Below are 27,927 nucleotides of genomic sequence, written 5' to 3'. Positions count from 1 at the left end.
ACATTACTATATGTTACTGACTCCTAAATTCTTTCAAGTTACAATTAAATATTGTTTTGCAACTTTACTGGTTCAAATACCTTCTTTTCGCTGTCAGCATTATGGCTAGAGAAACCGTTTTGTACTATTTAGCAATCAGAGCTTTTACCTGTTCCTCATGCTAACATAGTTTTAGAAAAGCTATTCTGGTTGTTGTGCCATACCATCCAGCGAGCTTGTGTACTTAAAAACTTTCTTCTACTGCTACGTGCAGTTCTAGTGGTTCTGAGATGCTTTTGTAAAAGTTAGTGTAGTACCTTTATAACTAACTCACAAAAAGAATCATTAGATCATCTGCTGTGATCTCCTGTATATTGGAGCACATTATATCTGAAGTTGGGTGCTTCCGTACTTTACTCAGTAACCTGTATTTGGCTGAAGCACATCTGAATGCACTGGAAGATGGGAAATCCACCCCTTCTTTTGCAGTTTGTTGCACCAGTAAGTTACTGTGGTGGTAAAAATATATGCCTTGCTTCTCTTTTAAGTTTGGTTGATTACAGCTTTCAGTTATTGGTTCTTGATCACCTCTTCACTGAAGAACTTCTCAAAACTTGGGTTTATTTTTCTATGCAGAGGTACTTGTATGCTACATAATCAAGTTATCTCTCAGTTGTCTTCTTGTTACATTGCCAGATTACTCTTCCTTAGTATCTAGGCAAAAAGCCTTTCCTTCCTCCCATCAATGTTTTTCTTTTTGCTCTTTTTCAGTTTTCAGTATTCTTTTTAAAAAGTGGAGGCCCTAGCAGATAAAGGATACTGATGTTCAGATTCTATAATGAAGATACGGTTATCTCTTAAGCTTTTTTTGCTACCTGGCTCTCTCCACAATGGCAGAGGGTAATACAGAAGAGTAGTGGGCATTGGAAGGACTTCTGAAGTGCATTTTCTTTTTTCCACCTCTTTCTTCCCCAAGGGGGAAGAACTATTGTGGTGATACATTCTGTTGAATGAAGATATCTTATAGCCATATGGGTTATTCCTCTTTCACCTAGTAAGGTTCAAACATGCTTATGTGTGATCAAGGCTGTAAGTTTTTATAGATGATGACTGCAGAGCACATCTGTTGATTCAGCACACCCTTAACAAATGGCTTGCACCTTCATAAATTACTTGTTTAAGGAAATTAAGAGGTTGTATCTGATCTGTTCTGCTGCATTTGTTAAGCTTGCCAGTTATCTTACAGTAGGGCCCCAGTGCGTACAACACAAACAAAATCTGAATCCAGCTCTATTGATGCCAAATGAACAAAAATGTTTTGAAACTATCATTACACAGAACTGATCTAATACATTGTAAGAGTCCTTATTTGAGAGAAATAAATCTCTGATTTGACCACAAAAGTAGAAATGCCTTGCAATTTGCTACCCATTTTGACCATCAATTAAGTCACTGAGGAAGCTATTGGTAAATAGTAAAGATATGCTTGTATACGCTTGACATGTCTGGTATAAGTGGTTTTAGCAGGTTAGTAACCTAGAATTGATTCCCTATCATGTCCATTACAGCTTCTTTGAACTTGCTGTATTGCTAAGTGAATAACCTACTTCTTTGATCTAAAATTAGTGTGTGTAGCTCCATTTTTAAAGTGTTTCCAGGTGCATCCACTTTCGCACCCCTGCTGCTTGCTTTCATTATACAACAAGGGTGATTGTTTCTCCCTTTAGAAGAGAACTTACTAGGTTTTAAATTACTTTCCTGTACATTGATCCAGAGGGAGAATGACAGCAGTTTGTTAGGGTTTAGGAGTACAAGTTCCCCTGACTTTTCAAATAGTATTCGTACACTTAAGAGTCCCACTATGCAGATGGGAGACCAGAATTTAATCTTCGTGGTTCTTGTTTGTTAGGGTGTAATTCATTGTGGTATGTGGGAAAACCCAGAGGAGACGCAAATTCTTGCAAAAAAAGATATTTGGCTCTCTAAGGAAGCCCATGTGAGACACTGCTTTCAGCAACATCAAAATTTAACTGCACATACCAGACTTCTTCATTCATGCTGCCAAAGGAATAATAGGATTACCCTGCTTTGTTTTTCTTTTTTGCCCTGCATTAAATAAACTGAAACTTGAGGTGAGAGTCTCTGGAAAATAAGGTCAGTTGAAAAAGAGTTCATTGTCCTTTTATTCTTATTCTTCTTAGGTGTTCACAGACAAGTTCAGGTTTATCCAGAGAACCATGGCAGAAGGTGGATTTGATCCTTGTGAATGCATTTGCTCGCATGAACATGCAATGAGAAGACTGATTAATCTGGTAAGGATAACATGAGGATATTTGGAAGGGTGGATATTCAGACATTACTTCAGCTCTATGCAGATTTGCAGTTACTGATGCTTTTGATTCTGCTTATTCAGTTGTGCGTACAGTTAGAATCTGTGTATCTGACTTCATAATGAGCTTTTGAATAGTTAATACAAATGATAGCTTTCCGGTTATTTCCCAGGACACTGTTGGCAGTGTTTCTATTGAAATGTTTCTTTGTAACCCTTTTTCAGTCTGCATAAAACCAAAGCTACCCCGCAAACTCTTTGAGTTCAAGGTAATATCTATCACACATGAAGTTCCGCTACCTATATGTCAAGATAACAATGTCTAAATTTTTAAAGCTAACCTTTAAAAAATTCTGAAGTTGAGAATCCAGTGATTTTGAGTTTTGAGTTCTGTTTCTTGCTATGTCATTGATATGGTTGAGCAACTTCAAGCAAGTTATTTTACATTGCTGTAACTGTGACCTGTAAAATAGTAATGATTCTTTGCCTCCGTATGGAACTTAGTTCACTGCCCATTGAAGAAAAAGCTACAAAGTGCTATTTTTTTTTCCTAAGTAAAAGTATGTACATTTTAAAAATAACTGTAACGATTGTGAATTGTGAGCAATTAAGTGAACTTGATGACAACTCTAATTTGGTTGAACTGTTTTTTAAGATCACATTGTACATCAGCTTCAGTTGATGTACTTCCCCTTGTAGATTTTCATAAATTTGATTTTATTCCATTTTCTTTCTTAGGGCCTAAATTAACGTCCTTTTAAGTTACTGAGTACATCAACAGCTCAAGGCAGTATGTGTGAAGAGCATCCTCTCTAGGATCAGGCCCTTTTCCAAGAGGTTTCATATCAGTATTTTAGGAAGGTTATTAGGAAAATATGGCATCCACTGGCTGACACTGAGAGTAGTGGCAATGTTTAAGTCCCCAAAGTATGTATGTCTGGCAATAAGGAATCAATTTGTGTGCTTGCCCTTAAAATAAAACCTCTTCCACGTGCATATATCCCCAAAAGAACAAACTTGTTTTAAACAGCACTTTGCAAGAAATATATATAGCTTGTTCTTGCAAATGCGTGGGTTGCACTCACACAACCCTGCTTCACCCTAAACATAAAGTCCTAAGTGTCCACACGGTGTTGGCATTGGAGTGCATCATTACACTATTTCATCTAGAGTGCCAGGGGAAGAACCTAAAGTGAGGCAGATGCTGTACCTGTGCGTGCTCTCAGGGAGCTTGGCTGGCCCCATTTTCCAGAGTGACTCTGGTCAGAACAGGCAGAGTTCTCCACATGTGCCTGTAACACAGCAGTGCAGAACCTGTGCCATAGTGGTCTCGCATTGCACTCCTGGGCCTGTGCATATAGAATGCCTCCCCAGAAAGACACAGGCCACACTGGGAGCCAAAATACCCCAGACTACGTTCTCATGGTGGGAGGGCTACATCAGTGACTGTGGCAGAAGGCAAAATGATCCCCACAAGGAGAAGTGACCAGTGCTTGTCGTCTCGTATACCATGAGACCCTTGAGCTAGGCATCAAAGCTAGAGCTGCCAAGCAGCCCACATCGTGTAGTGGCCACCTGCACCAAAGTCCAAAATGACACCAGAGAAATAGAGCATGTTTGCGTAGACAATTCCATGTGCTTTATGGGCTTAATACTATTTCCCTTTGGTGTGGCACAGCCAGTGCTCTCCTGGTACTCACAAGTAGAAATAGATTCACTTACTGCTGGACAGGCAGCAGACTTGTTTGGGATATGGAGGTGCAAGAAGTGAAAGGGATGTGTGCCCATTTGCTGGTATTACCAGAATTGTTTAGCATGGAAGGAGCTTCAGGAAGTCATCTATGCCAACCTCTTGCTCAAAGCAGGATCAACAGTGAATTCGGACCAGGTCATTCAGGGCTTTTATTCTAGCTGAGTCTTGAAAACCTTTAAGGATAGCAATTCCATAGCCTCTTGGGACAACCTGCTCCTATGTTTGACAGTCCTTGTGGTAGAGAATTTTTTCCATCCACTGTTTTAGTTGAATGTATCATACCCTCTGCCATACAGCGCTGTGAAGAGCCTGTCTCTGTCCTCTCAGTAACCTCCCTGTAAGTAGTGGGGCACTTCTGCTAGATCTACCCAAAACCATCTCTTCTCTGGGCTGAGTGCTCCAGCCCCTGGTGACCCCTACTGAATTCACTTCAGTCTGTCAATGTCTTGTGCAGGGGAGCTCAAGACTGAATGCAGTATTCCAGATATGGGTTTAAAGTGCTGAGTACAGGGGTGTAATCGCATCCTTCAATCTGCTTATGCACTGTTTAAAGGTCAGTGCTGTTGGCACAAGGGCGTAGAAAATTGAGGCTTCTGTGGAGCCTTTACGTCAGGGCCCAGCCATCCTAACTCATGCTTCCCAGTTTGAGGCACAATTTCAAAATCTTCTGAGCTCTCCCTGCTACCCCCATATGGATGCTCATACGCGTATTCTTTCACAGGAAGTGTTTTCCTCTTGTCCTCAACATGACATTTGTGCCATATCCCACAGCTGTGTTGATTCTGGACTGTGAGGTTTCTGGGTACATGATAAAATGGTGACAAAGGAACCCCCAGGACCAAGTTCCAGGAAGTTGGGAGGGAGAAAGGAAGGGGGGTGATGCCTACCCTTTCCTCTAAGGCTTGTCAGATGCAACTCTGAACCAGTACGGTTCAGACTTTTGACCCCCATCCAGCATTTTTTGATCTTTTCCTTTTTTTTGATAGAAGATACTGACAGGCAATGGAACCAGTCAGCCAGTTCTTTTTGTGTTGTGACTGGAGGATTCTAGGTATGAATGGTGCGAGTTGTGTCCAAAGTCAGAAGTGCCACAAAGGTCTGTGAGGTTTAGTTCCCAGGTTGCTCCATACAGTATAAGGTGGGTGCAGATGGATCATCTGGAGGCACACTAGTTCCTGCATTGTGAATGTAAACAGAGCACATTACAGGTGCACACTCTTGGGCAGTCACCAAGACCAGTCTAATAGTGTTCCTGTGTAGTTCCACGAATGGAATTTATTGCTCAGTGTCCAGCTTCCAAAAAGATCATAGCAATTAGCACTGGAAGTTGTGAGAAGTAAGGGGAAATGCCAGATTTCATCTATTCTAAAAAGCAAAACAGATGCTCCTAAATATTTATGAGAGCAAATCCCTAGCTGCAATAATTCAATAGAATCTAGAAAGGAAAAGTCTCAAAAGTCTCAGTCAGCAGCCAGACTATCCTCAAGTAACCTGTTGCATGATTTTAGTAGGAGGCTTCATTATTGCATCTGTAATTTCTATGCTTCAGTAAGAGTTTGCTTTCTGAGCTGCTGTTTTCACTCAGTCTTACACAACATAAACAAACAGGAATTTTACTATTTGTTTTAAAAGGAACCCTTGAACATCAGTTCTCAAAGTTGCTGAACCCCACAAATCTCAGTGGAGACTGGGAGCCCACTACCTCTAAAAGTTGGATCCTCAAAACCTTTACTCCAAAACCATTGTGACACAAGAATGGCAATCAATAGTTGTTCAGCCTACAGAACCCCTACGGGGGTGTGTGTGTGTGTGGAAATCCAAACATGCTGTATACACATAATGGCTCCCTATACCTACTTAATTGTTTTGTTGTGGGGTTTTTTTTCTTCTTAATTCATAATACATGAAGATTTTACAGAAGTGAACTGTATATCTATAATGGCATGGTATTTTTTAAAGATTTTTTTGCTGCTTATGAGGTTATCTGGGAGATACTGTTCATACTCACAGTTCTTAGAACTTACATATACATACTTAGGCAGCATTAAATTCTCTTACGCTGAATGTTCTATCCTTTTACTGAAGTGGATTTTTCAGGGTTCTCCTTGGTGTCAAAATATGAAAACTTCACACATGTAAACTTCTGTAGTATGGCCACTGTAAATAATAAGCAAATATTATGATTTCCAAATATTCCTGGGAAACAATAGAAATCTAAAGTCTTTGGCTGTAACTTCATAAATATAATTTCAAGTGTGTAATACCCGTGGAAACATCTGTTATGATTTGTTGTTGTTGTGTAACAATTTGACTATTGTATGTTGGGCTTGCTTTTTACTCTATGGCATAGCAGATAATTGGGAACTTCCATAAGAGGAAGTAAGCATAGAAGAAAAATATCACAAGACTTTCCATCCTCTGCAGATACACAAGAGTTGTCAAAAGACAATGACAGGTCTGTTAGCTTGTATGACTTTATCTCCTGTTCAGTCTCCTCTATCTGCAAAACTTATTTTGGCAAGTAGAGCCAGAGTTCAAGAATGAAGAACAACAAACAACATCAAGTACGTTAATGGGGGACTCTGTCAGACAAGGGGACAGCTGTTTGAAAGGGTCACAGTGAAAGACATTCTGTGGTATCCACAGGAAATGGTGCCTATTTTAGTTGTGGCAGAAAATAGCAAATCTCCAGATAAGAATGATGGTATATTTAAACATTTTTATTTCCCTTTTTTTCACTTCTTTTGTAAAATAAAAATCTGACTCCACGATGTTACTCCTCTGGACTTCCATGTTCTCTGAGTAAGCATGGCTGATCCATGGAATATCTTAGCTCAAGGCTCAGCTCAAGTCTGAAAACTAAACTGAAAACACTGTGTATCTAGGGGAGGGGGATAATCATGCATAGAGCACCTTCCATGAAGCCTGAGACTATTTCTGTGACCACTTGGTGGCCAGAAATATCAAAGCAAGCCAGTAACACACATAGCTTTGTATGATGTAAATGTCCTTTTTTTTCCTCCGTTGATACAGTATTATTTGCTTTACAGAAACTGTGACTTCAGAATTCTCTCATACTAGTTTCTCTGAAAATGAGCAGTATGTTCTTGAACCCAAAGCATTTCTAATTGTGTAATACAAAAGGACCCGTTTTGATGAACTGCCAGCAGTTCTACTGTAGAGATTTAATGGCCTTACAAACCTCTGTGGGAATTACAACCTTGTGTTTTGTTCTTCTGTAGCTAATTGCAAAGTAATGGCCCGTGTCTAGTTATGTTTCTATATCAGAAGGCTTGAATGTCTCAGAAACTCTGGGGGATACAAAACAAAACATTGTTTATTTTAATCTCTCTTGTCTTTTGAGGTGTCACTAGATCTTTTATAGCAAAAGTTGCAAATTCTCAAGCTATTTCAACACAATTGCTTCAAACACTCTTTTGTCAACCAAGTTTCCACATAATTCTCTTGGCCAGGTCATTTTAGAGTTTTACTGCTATAAACTGGCATAGTCTGAAATAGAATCCAGCACAGCCATGGATCTTGGCTGAGGGCGACTTTGTGCGAACAGCACAGAATAAACACAGATGACTAAAATAGATCAGTGTTGTGTGCCACAAATGGTTGAAAAGCTCTCAAGATGCCAGCACAGCTAAGCCCAACTTAAATAGTCCTTCAGGGAACCAGAAAAAGTGAGTTAAGCTCACTTTTGGCCTTCTACAGAAAGCATAGTAGAACTATACTGAATGTATTTGCGATAAATTAAAGTGACCTTCTAAATATGGAGGTTGCCCTCAAGACTTCTTAGTGTTTCATTTATTTGCCTTCTAACTATTTTTTTTAATAGCAGTTGCTACTGCTTCTCTAGCCCTTCCTAGCCAACCACCCCAAGAGCAGGAAGTTGCATTTTGCTCTCATTTGCCCCTTTTTTCCCTTGGTGTTCAAGCTGGTTCAAAAAGGACCTTTCCCAACAGCTGAACTTTAGGTTGCTCATTAGGACAAAGAAGCTATTATCCCTCTGAAATGCAGGGGAAAAGACTTGATGCACCTCCTAAGGCACTGGACCCAAAGAATAAAACACAAGGTTGGAGTGGCAGGGCATGAGCCTGTTCCTGAGGTACTCTTGCTCCACTGACTTCCATTTCCCCTCCTTCAGCTGGTGCTCAAGGTGCTGGTGCTGCTCAGGTTAAGGCCCCAAAACTCTATCACAGAATTCATGTACTGCTAATGGTTTTTAATCTAGGAACTAGTTCTAGATCGAGCTGTGGAAGTGGAGACCCTTTTCTAGAGAGTTAAGGGGATGTAAAAAAAAAAAAAAAAAAGCCATGAAAAGTGGTATCCACTCGGGTCCATGTCCCCTGGAGACCAGTTTGACCAGTCAGGGGTTGGGTATCAGGACTTAACCAAAAGTTGAAGGTGCCTGTCATTCTTTGCATTTCCCATTCCTGAGCTTTGTAGTATGCTGGAAGTGCCTGCTTCTTAACCAGTATATATATATAAAAAAATAGTAATATATATATTGAAATGTCAGTCACACCTGACCATCTCAAAGCATGCATATTGTGACAGTATTGCAAGCAGTGGGAAAAATTATGCATTGAAAATTCTGTCAGCTTGATATTCCAGAAGTAATTAATAGCTATAACCCGTATTATGAATGGCTGAACTCTGATGATCAAAGCTGTGTTGTAGCCATCTCATTTGAGGAAAAGGGAGAAAATTGTGCTTTTTCTCTCAGGCCACATGTGGATGTAGTCAATACTTAGAGCAAACTGTACTGTTGTGTTAGAACTGCTAGTTCTCAGTCTTTTCCTCAAGGCTGTCTATGTGGGAGTACCCTTTTCATTTGCTAATATACGTCATTTTGCAGAAGATACTCTCTGTTTGGTCAAAACCCCCACATGTATTCTGGTTTTGTATTTTAGGTATAAGTTTGTTTATGAACTCCTGGGAGATCTGTGTACGTTGTTCATGAATGTTTTCAGATGCCTCTGTAATAATACTGTGTAAATCTCTGTCTCATCCGTTTGCTGTCTAGTATTTCATGCAGAGGTGCTGTGAGTTCCTTGTAATGATCCTGACTATCACACTGCTTCTTTACCCTGACTCTCCCTGTTTTGCTTTGCATTCACTAAAAGTAGGATGTCAGTGATATCCCAGGTCCTCAAGGCCAGCAAGATTATAAAACAGTCATGCAATTCTAGGAAAGTGAGGGAAGTACGGAAAAGGGGGATCTATATGATACTGAGGTGAAACAGGAGAAATGAGAAAATAAAGGGAAGAATGTGTTCTTGCACAAATCAGGGCTCCTGTTTGTGCAGTGGTCTCTCTGACTTGTTTATCTGCTGCATTTTCCTCCATAAAATTCCATGTCTTTCAGTATGAAAGTTGATGTTCTCCCTCTGTCATAACAGGCTGATTGTTCTGTTTCTTAAAGAGTTGGTTTGTAATCTAATAATATCGTTCTGAAAGGTACCAACCATCCTTCTCTCCCATTTGCCTGAGAAAAAATTACGTTTCACCTCACAGGACCAAACTCCAGATTTTTATTGCAGACTCTTAGTCTGTCGTCATATGAACAATCGCTTATTTTATTGTAATTCTGCATATGCTGATAGAAAATGTAGGAGTGGGGAAGGCAGTGTTCACTTTTTCCTTGTTTGTTCCTCCAAGAGAAGCTCATGTTGTTTAAGGGACAATTTAATTCCATCAGTATGTTCCTCTTTCCCTGTTACTTTTCTTTTATTTCTTTTTGCCAGCTTGTAGCAGAATAAAGCATGTAGGTGTCATTTTTTGCGTCTTTAAATTTGAGCTCTACAGATAATGCTACAATTCAATTTGCAACCTGGCTTGTGTTCAGGACTGGCCTAACCTACCACAGCAATTTATGTTGTTTACTAAATCGTTTATATACTTTGGACAGAACAGACGTGACTGCCAGCAAGGCTTAAACAATGATTTCATTACCCAGAAGCATGAGAACACAACCAGGAGTGTGCCATGATGGTGTCATCTTCTGGCATCGTTGGAGAAAAAAAGCAGAGCTTACAACTGGTCTAAAGTGAAAAAAATTATTTTCACAAGTGATGATATTTTGCCCTTTTTATCACATAAAATTTTCTATAAACAGTCTATGATTCCATTTTAAATTTACTTTTATTCATGGGATAAATGACCATATCAAGTTAGGTGTTTATTCTTGCTTTCCTACTTATCTATCGTTTTATTTTCATTGCCACCATTATCGATTTCTGCTCTCTTATCTCTATACCTAACTTATCTCTTTCTTTCACACATCTCTCTGGGCTTTCTTCCATCACAGTTTCTTGTATGGAGATCTTTCCCTGACCTGGCTCATGAACTCACTAATTTTTCATTCATGTCTCTTCTGAGGACTTATTTCTGCTTTGAGCTGTCTCAAAAGTTACTCTAAAGGGCAATTATTTTAATTATCCCTGTATAAATAATTTACTTTCATCTCATCTACCATTCACACTAGACTTCATTGATTACTGCACTGTGTTCCTGCCACTAGTCCTCTTCTTGTTTTGCTACCTCTTTGTTGCACCATTTCTGGAGTTAGAAAGTGCTTTTGAGTAGGGATTATGCCATTATTTCTTCTGAAAAATGACAAACTGGTGACCTGTCTGATCACTGGTATCTTTCTGATATTTGTATGCTTTGTGGGTTTTTTTGGTTTTTTTTTTTTTTTCTTTTCAACTCTTAAATAATACATTTAAGTCTTAAAAAGTGTTCATACTGAGTAGGAACTCTTAATCTGGTTTTAGACAAGATGCTATTTATTTGAATTGAAAAAATAAAAGGAAGTCTGAGCAGAGATTGTGGGACCAGCCCCAGGGTTTGTGAGGCTGTTGGACTCTGGGGCAGCAAATCCTGAAAACTCCTCTGAAGAGTTTCAGAAAACTCTGAAGAGGAAGCAAGGGAATTGACACCAGCATGAGTTACTGTGAAGGTAGGCAGAAGTCTGAATTTCCTTCTCCACAGTAGCTATCTGTGATGAGCAGTAAATGCAAAGTAGCTTCACTTCTTTCATGGGAAGACTGAAACGATCCCAGTGGCTGAGGTCACTATATTGGAAAAACAAGTTCTCTGTTTAGCTAGATGAAGCTGTTTCACAGGGTTTACTATTTCAGTTGGACTTCAGTGATTTTGTGGAGCAGCTAACATGCAGTTAAAGTTCACGCCTTGTTTTCACCACACAGTGGTATGTTTGTGTGCCCACAGTAGGTTTGCACATGAAAAAAATAGAGACTTTACTTTAATATAGCGACTTCACAAAGAAAGTTTCCAGAGCGCAATAGCAGCATCCCTTTACTGTGACTGTTCCCATTTTGTCCACAGCTGGGATTGTGAAAAGTGGTGGCTGTCATTGCTAAAAACTGCAGGCTTCTGTCAGAACATGGCATCTGTTGTAAGAGTAGCAGCAGAACACGGTCAGGTTTCAGGTATGCTTGATGGGTCGATAGTGTTGATCCACAAGATGGCATGTTAAAGCTGTACTTTATATATGGTGTCAAAGGAGTAGGATCTCAACAGTGTTTGTTAGTGTGAACTGAGGCTAAAAGCTGTGTCTTTTCAAAAAAGGAAAAAAAAAACCCAAACCTAAAAAAAAAAAAAGCTATTTCAAATTGGAACTAGCAGCCATTTGAAATGTGCTATTTTTATTTTTGCGGTGCAAAGTGTGAGTGCTGTGGGGAAAGACTGAAGAAAAACCCTTTTCTCTCTTACCACTAGAAGTTACTCGATTTCTTTTTTTTCTTGGCATTGTGTTGGGTTTACATTCAAAATATGCCAGTGAGTGGACACTGATTTGCCCTAATTCAGCCACTGGTGCTTCCTGGTTCCATGAACTTATGAGGGGCTTCGTAGAAACCAAGCACTCATATTAACCAGGAGTTCTTGTGGTTTGGTGATTATTAATTTAAATTATTTTAAGTTAAGCTATTCAAGGTTTTAAATGTACTTGGAGGGAATTAAAAGTTCATGGTTGTGTTTTAAATAATGTGCATTTATAATTAGTATTTTTACTTGTATTGCCTGTAAGTTTGCACTGTATTAAAACTGAAATTTTTTGAGCCTTGTTAGCTCCCTTTTAGCTGCCATGATGTTTGCAATTTGTGTTTGCTTCATTTTGGACAATAAAAGATAAATTAGTTAATTTTTGGCTCACATACACTAAGCCATTTACTGTATTTGGATGACAAACTGCACAGAGAATGTTAAAATTCAGATATAATCCTCTTCATTTAAATAGAAGAAAATAATAATTTCTGTAAATATTTAGTTTTGCAACATGTTTCACTCTCTTTTATTGAATAAGCCCCAATGCTTCACTCACCTAATTTCTGTGTTCTTCTTAAGGGCCTGTTCCAGAATATATTGAAAAACATGAAAAGGCTGATGCTGTTAGCAGGTGTCAGATCAGGCAGTCAACTATTAATCTTCCACTAAATTTGCATTTCTGACAACACAAGGATCTCAGAAAGATGAATAAAACCAAAATCACCATTAATAATGTTGCCTTTAAGTATGTAAGAGCCAACGTATTCTAAGAGTGACTTCTCTATTGAGATTTTTCTCATCAACTCTGTCCCCAGTCTGAAAAATATTGAATGTATTTGAAAAGTCTTTTTGAGGGTTTCATTGAGAAGAGGGAATGTCTGGTTCAACTTTTTACCATTATTCCACAAACTTTCATCCAAACTCCCCCTTCACATTGGAATAGAAAATCTGAAAACAAAGGACTGTTTATTTCAAGTCCCCGATAACAGCTCTTTTTTCAATTACCTGGCGATTGAAATGTCTCACATTCAGGTTTTTTCCAACAGTTGCTATGTTCCTTAAGGGTATAGTTATCAAGAGAGAGCTAATTGGTAGAAGCAGCATTCTTGTTTCAGCAAAAGGCAGTACTTTTCCCAACCATTCAACTTAGGTGAGCATTTCATGCTCGTGCCAGGATCATTTCTTATCTTTTGACTAATTGAGTGACCACGAGGGATCAGATTTGTATTGGGTTTCAGAGTTATGAACTAGTTCATCTGTGTGAATTGAGAAAAACCTGTTTCCACTGCTGCTCATTTTCCATCATCTGCCATGTTTCATCCCAAGAGAACAATATGTAGCCTGTCACTGAGCTTTTAAAAACAGATTTGTTACGTGGCTCCATGGTTTACAGAGCTGACCTAGAGCTTCTGCTCATGGGTTACTGAGATTTTGCATGTGCCTGTAGTCAGGAGGGGAAGTGAGCATGAGGAGGTATTTGAGTGTGGTTTTTACCATGCAATCTATGTTTTCTTAAAACCTGTTTGAGTCTGTGGGTGGCCCTGTTCTGACCAAATCTTCTCCAGCACAAGTAGTTTTTATTAAAAAAAATCGTATTACCTGGAGTAGTTGATGAATATTTCTGATAAATATTTCTAAGAAATACTTGTCTTGCTGGATATGAGTGTAGCAGAGAATATGAAGTGTAATATTTTTAGGTGGGATCTTTAAATCAGCATGATTATATGGTTATGTATTGTTTTCAATTTAGAGGAATTTTATACAAATTATAAAAAATACAGGGTTTATGCTGTTCTCTTGTAACTGTTTCACATCATTTGATGTTTCTAAATCTACCTTGTACAGTTAGGTTCTAAATCCCCATTAAAAAAGTGGAATATTTGTTGTCCAAGCCCTTTGGAAAGCACAGCCCCACTATAAGACAAAGTACAAATGGCTATCAACTTTGTAAAGGTTCCTCTGTACATGGTTCCTCCATACATAAGAAGACTTTTTTCCATATTGGCAGAATATAATCTCATATAAGCATTTTTTTCAGCAGAGGTTTGTAGATCAACTCATAATGGTATTTTTCTTAAGATTGCTTGCTTACTGTAATATTTCTATCATTGAGTTTCTAGCAGTACTTTTAATTTTAAGGCCTTGGAGCCCATTCTGTCTTTTGAGAAGTAACCAAGGATGCCTGTAGGGTAAAACTCAGTATCTGAGTTGCACGCTCTGGGCACACAGAATCTCTAGGATTTAATACATACTGTGTCTTAATCAGGTGGCTTCCTACAGTGGGTAGGCTCTTCATGAAGAAATGGTCAAGGGGATGGTAGATGACAAAGCACAGTGTGATCATGGTGGTGGCTGAGATCACTCTTCAAGAAAAGCATAGCTGTAGCCAGAATACCTTTCTGTTGTTGTTAAACAAGCTTCTCTGGTGGTTAACATAGCCGTGTCAATCAGAGCTGGAGCTCCATAATTTTTTTTGCTGTGGTGGCAGTGGAAGCCCATCTGGTAGGCAGGTGAAAGAGCAGGATGTTAACAGCAACAAGAAGTACACGCACCACTTTTTGAGTTGGCTTCTATAGAAATTGCATGGTTTTAAAAAGTTGTATTTGGGCAGAGAGTAACACGTACAATGGGAGATAGCTGATATTGTGGGTAGAACACCCCAAGGCGGTGTTGCCTGTCTTGGGCAAACTAGGTAAACTCTGTGAGTACAAACCATCCTAGGGACAGAGGGATAACTAGATGTTTGTATAATGTTTCTGATTATATACCTATAGCCCATTTTAATTCTGGGCATCATTCTGTGTTGAAGAATACCTGTGAACTGTGTTTCACAAAGTAAGGATTATAAACTAAGCCTTCTCCAGAATTAAACCCTTATACAAACAGAAGATAATTATGTTGCCAATCTCTTTAAAATGTGAGTATAGTGATATCCAGTTTCCCCAGTTAAGGTATCTCTCAGTGTCAGATATTCTAAATCGGTGCTACTGCTAACATAAAACCTCCCCATTGAGAATGACTTCAAAAGTTTGAAAATAAAACGAGCTCTTACTTTTATATAAGGAGGGCAGAAAATATGCGTAGTTTGATAGACTTTTTTGAATTCTTTTTTAATAAGGTAAGTAGAAGTCTTTTGTTTGAATTTTCCCCGCTGCTGATTTTAACTATAGAAATAGCTGAAAGGTTAAATCCAGCCTTCCCAGTACTTCCTGAGGAACTTCTTTGTAGTCTCAATACATTTGCTAGCAGATCTTAATATATTAATGAAAGAATTAATGTGATCAATCTCCAATTACATTTTTTTTTTCGTTCTTAAATATGTCAGTCATTGAAAATCATTTATCATTACATGATAAAGGTAGGAGCTTAGACTCTTCCAAACATCTTCCTCATTTGGTTGCTCCTCTGTTTCCTTGATGTGCTTTGCGTAACAGTACGATTACATACAGCAAATCAGTTATGCCAATACAAGGGGAAATTTGGTTTGTAGAAATTATTCATGTATTACTTTCAGAAGAAACACCATCTTTTCTTCTTTTTTACATTTGTATATTTACACTAACAATAAACAGATTAGCCTGCTGTGACAAAGTGTTGGGATTTGTGACACTACTGTGACATAAAGCCTGCCAAAACGCAAATGTCATTTCTATCCAAGGCATTGTAACAATTCTGTACTGTAATTATTAAGCTGCGTGGTTTACCTACCTAGGCAGAGGATAGAACCTATTTTCATAATGCAGCAGATTAAATCCCATCCATTTACCTCTCTTTGCCTGATAAAGAATATGATATTTGTCTTTCTTTTTTGACTCTGTCATCTGTAAAATACTGGTTTGCAGGTTGCAGTGCTGACTTTTCTTGCCGTTAGCAAGCTCACCTAGCCTGGAAATGCAAATAGTCATTGCAGTTGTTAAAAGCATTTTAAATTTTACCCATCAGTAAAGAGAAAGGAAACCAGAAAAATACATATTAAAATCTGCTTTTAAAAAAAGATCTTCAGTGGCAAAAATAGTAAGTGCTAAGTTTAAATATGAAATTTTAATTCAGCTTCTCGTTGCATAACCGTTATCACAGTCTGATCATTTATTGTTATGTAATTACAGAGTATTTTAATGTTACTTGATCTGGATAATAGTAGTAACACCTATCTATTGTAAATCCCAAAACGCATGTAGAGGGTACATCTGTATATGACAATGTGTGTATCACTGTAGATTTTTAACTTGAACTTTAAAAGGCATTTGGTGGTTGCAACCTGTGTGGAAGCAATAAAGGTTATGTAAAGAGCATTCAGAAGCTGCCTTCGTGCACCATAACCTAAGTGCGATGCAGTAAAGGAGCAGTTATAGTCTTCCTTATCTTGAACTTGTGCTCTGACATTATACTAAATCATGGCACCGGTGAAAGCTGACCAAGGCTCATTGCTAACTGTCGTGCCTTTCTTTTTCTCTCTTTCAGCTGAGACAATCCCAGTCATACTGCACAGACACGGAATGCCTTCAGGAATGTGAGTAACTATTGAGATCAGGTGCATGGAAGTAAAATAAACAGTAATTAAAATACAGTGCGACTGGTCTCTAAAACGCAGCAGTTGATTTAGTATTATAGGAACATATTACATTAAATCAAATACTACAGCACTAAAATTGTTACATGTGGGAAGTAATTTCTGAGAATGTGTGATGCAGGTGAACATTGTACATTGGAAGCATTGTCTAGAAACAGCAACAGCGAGAAGGCTGGAGGTATCAATACACCAGCATGACCATTGATTGGGCCCCAAGCATTACTGAATCTTACCGTTAGCCTCCAAATAGGATGATTTCATTTTTTCCCAAAGGAGAAAATTTGGAGGGGACTGTATTTGCCCTCCTTACAGTCATAGCAGCCTAACCACAGGAGACTGGATATTCAGCACAAACCTGACATGTACATGTGCTCACAACTGGGGCTGAGTGACTTGCTGTCAATACTGTGAACCCTCTACTCCACTGTGAGGGGGAGGAGATTCCCCCCCAGCTCTGACTGGTAAGTTGACATACAGCGTGACAGCATTTCTGTTGACTTGGTGTCTGTGTAGTTAATGAAGCAGAGGACTGATGTGTAAACTTCTTTTAATTTGCCATGAAATACATCAAAAAAACCTCTCCTGAACTGTGAGCATTTACTAGGACAGTCAAACGTTACCAGCATCTGCAGGGAAGCAGAGCTTATGCAGTAATGTAAGCTCGCCCTGGAGTGCTCTGTTTATACTTTTCATAGTCTAGGGGGAATGTTGCCAAATGCTTATAAATAAAAATGAAGTGGATCTGTTTTTCCTATGTTGCTTTACCAATTGAGCATATGAATTCACTCAATTAGCCTGCATTAGGACTACTGTAACGCTCAGAGGGAGTAGGGATCACCTAAGCAGTGTTTGTGGAAGCAACAGCCACTGGTGCCTGTGTCTTTTACAGGTCGAGGAGCAGTGCAGTCAAGGTTTCTAGGATACTGGGGAGAAAGCATGCCTTTGTTCACTCATGTTCCTCCCCAGTAAAACCTGTTTAGGAATGGGCATCTAGCTTGGGCTTACACTGTGCCCTCCCAGTGTGAAAGAGTCCCAGATTCATTGCTGGGCTGGGTTGAAGGGGAAAAGCTATGAGCTTTCCCACATAAACCCTGAAAAAAAGAGGGTGGGGTGCACATATGCCATTCAGTGCTGCTGGCTTTACTCTTTGTTTATGGGCTTTCCAAGTTATGCTGTGTGTCTGCGACTCCTAGCATCCCTTCTCTCCCAAATGCACCTGTCCTAGGGCAGACTTCTTGGACTCCCAAGCATTAGACTTCTCTGTCTGGGTTGTTGGGTTTTGGGGTTTTTTTGGTAGTGGTGTTTTTGGGGGGTTTTGTTTATTTGTTTATTTAGTCAGAGACGTGTAGGAGAGGCAAAGAGGCAGGTAACAGGAGGCAGAATATTTTCTGTACTAGAAATAGGCACAGACGGGCTGTGCAGCTTTCTGAGCTTTAGTCTGCAGTCAAAACCAAGCGATGACAGGTCATTCTCACTCAAGCCTTGGGAGTCTTCATGATCAACATTTGCAAAACTCTTAGGCTAACGACTGTATAAATGAGTAAGTTCTGTTATGTGTGGGCACAAAGCTTGTGGGATAGCTTTCATGCTACCAAGCTATAGTACAGTGGGGATGTCAATGGTTTGTGGCAAATAGCTTTCCATCCTGAAAGAGATCCTTGCTATAACTGTCTGTGCAGATGCAAGCAATTTGGCAGCAATTGTTCCAAACCAGTGGTTTGTTTCAAAAACCAAAGCAAAAATTATAGAGTAAATCCTTTCCTGTGCTATTATATTGCCTTAAATTTAGTTCCAGCAAAGGTATTTTTCTGCTGATGCAATGACACTGACTGCCTATTTGTCAGATTATTTTGTGACGCTTCTGTGATTTTGTGGTTGGGCCAACATGAACTCTGTAAGACTCTCAGGAGTCAAAGGCAAAAATAAACAGTCTGAGCCTGGAGAAGCTTCTAGAGATGTTTTCAGAGATAGACAGATTAAAACAATTCTGGGCCAGCCTTCTGTCCATTGCTTCATCCTGTTCTGATGAGCTTATGTTTGAGGTGGGTCTCCTCTTCCCTAGGTCCCACAGCTTCATTTCCTGTTACTCGCTGACTTTGATTCCTTATTTCAGGACTTAAATATGGAGAAGCTTGTTTCACTAGCACCCATTTGCTCATTCCCAGGATTTCGTCTTCCATCTGGAAGCACAGCTGGGAATGTTGTCATACACAAATTCTTAAGTTGCAGGGTTGTGGAATAACTGATGAGATGTATGTGGGTTTGCTTTGGGCGGCACTGGCGACTGCGGTTCAGCCAGTGTCACAGCAGCGTCATGTGTTACGCTGTTGCTACCAGCTGGAAGTTCTCAGAAACACCCTGCTTTGAGTCTTCCTGAGCACAGTTTGTTTTTTCAACCCTTCATTTCAGATCTTTTTAGGTTTTTAGAGCCAGATCAAAGCAGTGACTCCAAGGCTCCCTCATTTGCATTTTCATGTTATTAGCTCTAAATTCTTATTTATCGTTGCTGGCACCACTATATTGCAGTGACTGCCCTGCAGAGAGTTTCCTGCCACGGTCAGAACCAGTGCTTATGGATTTGTACTCTTACATCCAGGAGGATATGAGCAGCACTTCAGAGAGCATTTGGGCACTCTGCTTGATGGCTTTTTCTCTGCTGATTCTCTATCCAAATATCTGCTGTGACGATAAAGCATGTATCAGAGCCTGATGGCTGTTCCCTCCATTCCAGTGGCTGCCTTGCAGAAAAAAGGCTGCAGGTTTTGAATACGCAGCACATTTAATATTCTGTTGGGATTGTTTATGCTCAGCAAATCAGAAGATCTTACATTTTCCCCCGAAATGAGGAATAAGAGTGATAATTCTTTTCTGAATTCTGTCTAATGCAGGTGGGGCAGGGAAGATTTCTCTGGAGTGTGTGGCAGTTGCAACATCAGCAGTTCATCCAGCCCAGGGAGGATCACACTTGGTACTGAGCTGCTCTGATGGCTCATGGCCCTTTGCAGCCAGCCTTCCATGTCAAAGGAAATGAGGGAGTACCGGCTCGGTTTTTACTCTGTGTTCTAGCAACTCCCAGATGTTGTGACCTGGATTTACCACATTCATATTTTCAACACTATTCTCATGCTCTGCTACCTTGTAATATGGTCAGAGATGACTGTCTCAAATGTTGTCTACTTTACTTCCAAATTTTTATGTATTTTAAAATGAATGCATATCTGTGATTCATCTTGAGCTGTACTCATCTAGGGGAGTCACAGCAGCCTGAAATGTCTGCCAACTCTTCCCTCCCTTTTCTGGTAATTCCCTTCTCCCTTCCTCTGCTCAAGTCCTTTTGGCTTTCTTCAGTTTCCTTATCCCTGCCTTTGAGAGTGTCGGCTTGCAGGGAAGGTCCCACAGGCTCTTTGTCTTCCCTCATGACTCATCTGTAAGATACTTCTCTTCATACGGTTTTCTGCCTTTCTTTCAGAGAACAGGCAAGGCTAAAAACACTGTAAAAAACAGGCAGCACAGGTCAGAGAGCTTGCTCTTGCCTTTCCACGTGCAGGTGTTAAACAGTAAAAAGCTGAAGATCCAAAAGGAGATACTTCTACCCTGAGAGGGCAGACAAAGAGCACCACACAGAACATACTTTTACAGTAGAAGAAATGCAATCTTTCCTCTCTTTCTTTAGAGTACAACCTCACTCTGAATGAAAAATAGCACTTCGAGAGAAGAACTAGATTCAGGTGAGGAGTATTTAACAAGGACATTTATTAATTTTAATATTGTATTCTCGAGATTTCAGTTGCACGATCAGGAGGTGGTTGACCTTTAATCTTTAGAAATTATTTTTACCAAACTCACCATTTTAGCAGCTTTGACTGCCTTCGAGTAGAACGTTGAATGAGGCGGCAAACATCTGTCACAGAAGATTTCGCCTCCCCCTCTTCCCATTTCTCTCCAAGAAAAGACTAGTTTATGTGGCCTTGTCTCTGTTTCTACAGGAAAAAGCAAGTCAAAGAACTGTGGCTTGTACATGGGGCAACAGATGGGATTCGCCAGTCATTAGCTCCCATGGGAGTTCATCCCACAATCTCAGACCGGGTCCTCATAATGCTTTTTTCTGCCTGAAGCTAATTCAGTTATAGTATAAAATAATTCCAGGTAACCACAGGGGCAGAACTGTTCAGAGGCTTCATTCAGAAGTGTGTGGATATATAGGTGTGCTGAGCCCAGGGGACCAGATACTCTGAAAACAAAGACCTTGGGCTGGATTCAGTGTTGTGTTGAAAGGCACGTTAGAGACTATAAGTTTAATGCCACTCAGTGGCTCAGAAATATGTACTGCTACATTCTGTACTAGTTGGTGTCTCCCAGGCACTGGAGATTAATAACCAGATCCATCCATCCAAATGGGTTGTGGCAGGAACATTTATCTGTGAGGTCAGAACAGGATGATCTTCTATCCATCTGGAAATACTATAAAATATCACTCACAGGTTCTCCTAGAGGATAGCCTTTATTCTTCAAGGAATCAAAAAAACACTTCTAAATTTCCCGCAAAATATCAATTCTAGGTAAAAGCACTGTGGCTGTGAGCTCTCAAAATAAGATTTTTTTTTTATTCTGCCTATCAACATAAATTCCATTCTGCTTGGTTTCAGCTTCATTCAACTGTTCTTTATCCACAAGATGGTCTTATCTGATTATTTTCTGAGCTTAGTGATGGAGGTCTTTGTAGCAGAAGATTGTTGTCTTCTACATATTATTGCTCCCAGTAGCTGAAACAGCTTCTTTTCTGTTCTCTTGATTTGTGGTGCAAAGCTTTGAGAAGTGTGATTCTCCCCATTTATGTGAAATTTTGCTTATGCTCATCTCCTTCTGTTAAGAGATTAAAGTAACAGATTCTGAAATATCTCACATCCTTATTAAAACACATGGTCATTTGTGACAGGTGTCCGTTTAACGGTTCTTGAATAGTGTAAACAGTGTTGTGGCTGTTTTAGTATCTGGCATGCTTTGAGTAGGTAGTACAGGGGCAAGCTGTGCTAGATTAGCTGTTGTCTTGCTTAACTTAGTTCAGAACATGTTTCAGCTCATTTGGTTACATCTAAACTGTATTACAATGCAGGCTGGAAGAAGTTGTCTTGCACGAATGCGTGTGGTTTCCCTCTGTGGTTCCTTCTGCTGCCTTCCTTGACCTGCAGCATGAGCTGACCTAGCAGCATTTACTTACCCCAACTTTTGCTTAACCACAGACCCTAAGTGCACTGTCCTTCAGCAAAAATTCCAGAAGGCAGTCTGACCCTGTTTCTCTGCATTGTATGGGGAATCCAGCTTAACAGGTGATCAGAATTTTCCATGTTCTACTGAACATACGTGCCAAAGCTGTCCTGTGTGCTGCTGAAGGTAGTCTGAGGTGGCTATTAATGTTGTCTGGAAGGCCCAGAATAAAGCAGTTGTTCTTTTCATGCCAAATGGTGATAACAGTAATATTTTCCCTCAACACAGTTGCATGTCTAAACTCTTAGCTGCACAATTCCATATGCTCTCTGAATCAATTATATGTTAGAGTTTAATGAATTAAGGGTTGTAGCATTCTCATTTATTTTCTTTGCACTATACCTTCTCCTCATATACAGCACCCTTTATTCACTCATATGTCCAAAAGAATTGTCACTTGTATAAACTTCTAGTCATAAAGTTCCTCTACGTTAGCAACCTCTCAAGTTTTGAAATGTCTGAATTTTGGGCATTTAAAAGGCAAGAGCTGTATGGCAGTTTTGTTTGCTCATACATGTGAATGGTGGTTGTGCTGTGAGAAGCATGAACTTCTGTAATAAATATTTTTTTCTTTGACATTTTTGGGTGCATGTGATGTCAGTAAAGGACATCAGTTGAACAGCCCCAACTCATGAAGTCTTATTCACAGAACAGCAGTGTTGTGAATGTCATAACCACGAGCTTCTGCACAGTGCCCCTCTGCTGTGTTGCGAACAAACCATTTTCATAGAAGAGCCTCTGTTAAAAATGCTGCCCAGTATGACAGAGGGCGGGGTGGTTCTTTGGTATCAGCATTAACCTTCAAGGAGATCACTCCAGCAGTTCACTGTGTGTAAGCTACCTAGCAAATGTTAAATAAGACCAACTTCCAGCCAGTACTGAATCCAGACCTGACTCCATGATGAGATGATCCAAATGAATTGGGACAACTGAAAAATCTGAACAATATAAATGTCTCTGTGGAGTTTTCCCAGATGTTAGTTTTCAAATTGAGTAATAAAATAGAACAGCTTTTCTCTTTCTGAAGTTATTCATTATAGCTTTGTATTAATTGCTCTGTATTAATTGATCATCTATATCATTAATGAAGATGTTAGGTCTTTAGATACTATTGTCAATGGAGCCATATAACCAGATCATTAACTATACATTGGCTTACACTTCGGCTGACAACATTAGTTAGTTTGATTATTTGGAATTATGCTTCAGAGGAGAAAAGTTGTTGTTTTCAAATCTGCAGGTATTAGCAAGAGTTTCTGGATCCAAAAAGGCTAACCAGCCATCTCTAGTCTTAGGGAGTTTTCTCATTTTTATTTCAATGTTTTGATGTCTCAGGCATTCATATGGAAATGAGGTGTAAAAGTTTTATGCTGTATTCTTTGGCTTCACTTTTTCATGTATCTCATCATCATTTTTTCCCCTCCTGACAGATAGGTTTTCTTTGATGCTATCAGAAATACCACATGACCTGGATCATCAGTCATGGAGATTTGGCATATTCACACTGACACTTGTTCAGACAAACTCTCAATAAATAACTTACTGTAGCCAACAAAATTACAACCATTAGTTTGCTCCCTTCTTGCTGGAATTAGTATGTTCTCTGTGTGGGGCCTAACAATGGAGCCTAAGCTTTCGTCTCTTTAGTCTTATTCTTCATTTCAAACAATGGTTTTGAGGGTTTTGCCTCAAACAGGCAAAAAACAAACATACAGATGGGGGGGTTTCCCACATAAATATATTTCGCATCAGTTTTGATTTCTTAAAAATCGAGTTTGATTTCTTAAACACAAAATGTGTGTTTGTCATCTCCAGTTCATTATGAGTGTGAACTAAGAAATATTCATGGTAATTCTGAGAATTCCAGTGAAATGTTATGAAATAGATTCTTTTTTCAAGGCAGAAGATATGTGATAAAAACCCAATGTAACACTAACCAAGAATTACTTGTCTCAAAGCCAAAAGGAAGGACTAATCAGAAAAGTCAGCTGAAAAACATTTCAGGGCTTTTTTGTGAACCATATGTGCATTTGTGTTTTCATTTTTTCATTTTGGGGAAAGAACTCTGCTGTCACTCTGTGTTATAACTTGAGTTTTCTTTGTCTGCAGTGCCAGGACCAAATTCCTCCACTGACAACGGCATCAGCTTTGCCATGATAATAATGGCCTGGGTGGTGATTGCACTTGTCTTGTTCTTACTGAGACCTAGTAATCTGAGAGGATCCAACACAGCTGGGAAGCCAACCAGCCCACATAACGTAAGTACATCTCCAAATGCCCTCCAGAGAGACTCTACAATAGCTTAACTGTATCTTCTTTTAATACAGACTATTTTAAAGTCAGGTTTTCCTTACTTTTTTTCCCCCTGTGTTTTCTTGGAACTCCATTAACAATGACAATGAGTAAAAACAAGGTGAAAGTAAAATCATGAAAGCCAAGCGAGGCCTGCCATGGGATGGAGCAAGCACGGGTGATGAAGTTTGGGTCATAATGTCCTCTGGACACTGGCTGTTCCTGGTTGGAACTGCTTCCTGCCTTCTTATGTACAAGGGGAAAATCACAGCTTTAAGAGAAGTCAGTAAACAAAATTACAGCATGAAACTGGGGAGGTGGTCTTTGTCCTAGATGTGGGATCACGGAAAAATCCCTGTTGATGCAGGAAACAGTATTTTTCTTTAATGCTCATTTACTCAGAATATTGAAAGAGATATTGAAAGGTCTTAAAGGAAAGCACAATGTAACTCTTCCAAGTTCTTTTATTGCTAAATTCTCTTGGGTGAAGCACTGTTTCTAATCCTGTGCATGTTTTCTTTCTTTCTTTTCCTCCTTCCGCCCCTAGGGACAAGAACCACCAGCCCCGCCAGTGGACTAGAGCATTCAATATTGGAAAAGTTCAGTAGCTAAAACCTTGCACGACCAAATGAACGAAGTGACCAGATTACTCCTAAACCCCATTCAATACTGTTTTCTTTTCTCATTTATATAGAGCAGAATTACCATTCAGCAGTTATCTTCACAAACTGCTTTTAGCGACTTCAATTTTAAGTTAATTTTTGCTTTGTATGTTATTACAATTCCTAGTAGATTGTAATTTGAGTAATGGTAAGGCATTGCAGGGGTTTTTTGGTTGTTACTGTTACTGTGGACATTCCACTCGGTCTCTTTCTGTTACAATGATCTTAATTTCTTTGCAGTGATTTCTGATATGCATTGAAAGAAAGGGAAAAAAATCCCTGCGCATCTATGATAATGGAAGGTTACTGGCCTTTCTTCAGATTAACCCATATTTTTTCTCCAGTATGCTTTTGAGAGTTATACTATGGTTGCAACTATTAGCTTAGTTCTGTGGTGAAAAATTGCAATTATTTTATATTTGCCCTGGGTTCAGAGCAGCTCTTAGTCTGGTCTTTGGACCACTAACATAGTTTTCAGGGTTGTTGGCAAAAGCACGGATTGTCCACTAGAATTATACTCTGTGTGTGTGTGTGGGCGCACGCATACAAGTGAATGTGATAATTGCCACTGTCAGAGCTTTGACACGTATATTGGGAACTTTACGCAAAAGATTACACCACCAAAAAAGAAATTAATTTAATCTTGTTCATTAATAAATGATATATCTTATTCAATATGTTGTCAAAATATATATATATATCAAAAAGAGATTTGTTTACTTACAGACTTTATGAAAGAAAAATTTCGTGAGAAGAACTTGGTAGAATTTTCTGTCCTGGTATAGTCTTTTAATAATAATTGGTATCTGAAGTTTTTAGCCATGATGTAAGGTATATTGGGCAGAATGAAATAATACCAAGAGGTTACCAAGGTTACCAACTTTTGTTATACAGCATATACTGGATATTCAGGTTTTTTCACCTGTATGTTATCAGCAATTCTTAACATTTCATCCTTATCTACTGGTTGTAATTGTAGAATAACAAACTTGCAGGTGACTACATATGGCATGTCTTCTCCCTATCTGTGTGTATGTGTGGGGTGTTTATGTGTGCATATGTGTGGCTGTGCACGTACCTGTGCACATCTCCCATTGTGGCAAATGGGAATGACTTTTTTATGTACATTAACTTAAGAACATTTTAAAGATGTACAGAAAAGCAACACTGTATATTTTTCTTGATCAATTTGAAAAATTGATGAGAATAATTGTAAAGAACATTTTTATGTTACCAAGATGAAGCTTCTTTCCATAAAGGTCAGTAGAACAGACATATGGGAATTCAAAGCCTTACCCTACAAACCTTTATTTCATGAGGACTTTAGTTACGGAGCTGAAGGGACTCACTGTTCAGATGCACAAAGGTTTGTATTAACGGGCTCTAACAAAAATCTCACATCAGATCCCATGGTTGACAGGCACAGGGTTTTCCTCCTCAGGGTAAATGGCAGGCAAGCCTCCTTGTAAAGGTACAGCATAGACCTGAAGAAAGGCTTCTGTAATTTGATGGAACTGCCCTTTGAGTTTCTGTGGAATAGCGTGCTCCCAAGCACAGGGGCACATGTGAAAAAAACAAAGTTAAAAGAAAAAGAAGACTGGGCAGGTGCTCTCAGTGACATCAGTGCAGTGCCATGTACAGCAATGGAGCTGCAGCAGAGACGCTGAGAGAATTTGTCCTGTTATGTCTAATGGTGTACAGGCCACAAACACTGTGTAAAGATGTCACTGGGACAAGCAGTCTGATGTGTTTGCTTTTTGCCTTCTGTGTGTGTTTATGTTTGGGATACTGTTTGGAACAGAACAAGTAATACAGCATCATTTTATTGACCCAACAAGGAAATATATATAATCTCCCACACTGACCTTTTCTCCAAGGATTTTTGGCCAGAATTCTTCAGTATCGGGTGCATAAAACAGGCTTCCAATTGATTAAAAAGCCAACTGAAACAGGCTTCATTTCAGATGGTGTCACTCCTCATCCTGTTGGAAGTTGGTGAGATTTACAGCAGATCAGTCTCACTTTACTGTCTGTGTGTGTATTTATAAAACTCACCATGTACAGCCGGCAGTAACAGTCTTGATAAATGAACTTTTTGTTCAGAGCAATGCTGTGTTTTACGTTTAAATGAACTGTCTTTGCTTGAAATTCCTCAAAGTAATTGTCCCAGTGATTTTATACATGTATGCTTTCCTCATGTAAATTGCTATTTTAAATTTTCTATGTAAAAGAAAAAAAATTGGAAATATTTTATTGTAAAATGTTTTACTAAAGAGCTAGGCCACTATCCCATGTCAAAATAAATGCCTTTTAAATTCAGATACTCTCCCCAAGGTATAACCTTCAGATCACCACTCAATTAAAATAAAAGTAACTAATTGTAGGACTGTATTTTGCCACTCTTATTCATGTTAAATAGTGCCTTACTCATCAAGTAGTTGCACTGAAGTTTGTGGGACTACTCTGAGATAATGTACTAGTAGCAGCTTTAATAAGGGTGGCAGAAATCTGGCCTTTAGTGATGTAGTTTGCAATGATATAATTGTATCATGGTTACAGATGTTAACGGTAAATTTTGAGAAGTGTGGAAGAGATTAGTGGTATATGAAGCTTCAGGATATGATTAATTCTGTAATGAGGGTTTTAAGTTTGGTTAGTAAGAGATGCAAGTTGTAGCAACTTGGGAAATACGGAGGGAAGTTTACAATTATACCTTAGCTTAGAACTCTGTTAAAACAATAGCATTTTTAGAGTCTGCTTAACACAATTATTATACTCTGAAATGAGAAATCGTATGTATCCATGTGTTGTCTGCAGATCACTTAGCCTTGTAATGTTCATGATTGAAAAAGGAAGAGTGATGGTGTGATGTACCTAATGTAAATCGGTGGTTTAAAATGTCTGAATTATGCCAAACAAAAAATCATCTGTGCCATTTGCGGTTTCCTAGTAATCTTTTACTGAGTACTTGGATTGGGATAAAGGGCTTGTACTATGCACTTTTTATTGACTTAACAAAATAAATAGCAATCATTAGTAACCTTTTGTCTTTGTTTCTAAGTCTTTGTGCAAGATGCTGCTTCCTCACGGTTCGCATGGAGCGCAGCACTCTTCCTCCAGCATCAGAGCATGAAATGCTGAGCACTGCCTACTGAGTACTGCTTACTTGTTCAGTACCAGCCACCAGCCTACAGCGCAATTCATTGCAAAGAGGTGGGCCTTGGAGTGGGGGAAGAGGTGAGATGAACCACATCCTTCCCTGTACAACAGCATGACT

The 27,927-nt window shown here is 39.2% G+C and overlaps 1 protein-coding gene across 1 annotated transcript in view; it reads left to right on the top strand.

The window, feature by feature from the left end:
- SMIM14 (small integral membrane protein 14) overlaps positions 1-27,695 on the top strand; it is a 40,518-nt gene extending 12,823 nt beyond the window's left edge. The window contains exons 2-5 of the mRNA XM_030493417.1: positions 2,181-2,291; positions 16,323-16,371; positions 23,806-23,954; positions 24,536-27,695. Of these exons, the coding sequence (XP_030349277.1) occupies positions 2,217-2,291; positions 16,323-16,371; positions 23,806-23,954; positions 24,536-24,568 (306 nt within the window). The 5' untranslated portion in view covers positions 2,181-2,216 and the 3' untranslated portion in view covers positions 24,569-27,695. The remainder of the gene's footprint in view (positions 1-2,180; positions 2,292-16,322; positions 16,372-23,805; positions 23,955-24,535) is intronic.
- The last annotated feature ends 232 nt before the right edge of the window (positions 27,696-27,927 follow it).

Source organism: Strigops habroptila, chromosome 7, assembly GCF_004027225.2.
Source record: "Strigops habroptila isolate Jane chromosome 7, bStrHab1.2.pri, whole genome shotgun sequence".
In the NCBI taxonomy this organism is placed as follows: domain Eukaryota; kingdom Metazoa; phylum Chordata; class Aves; order Psittaciformes; family Psittacidae; genus Strigops; species Strigops habroptila.
This window is presented reverse-complemented; position numbering and strand designations above follow the sequence as displayed.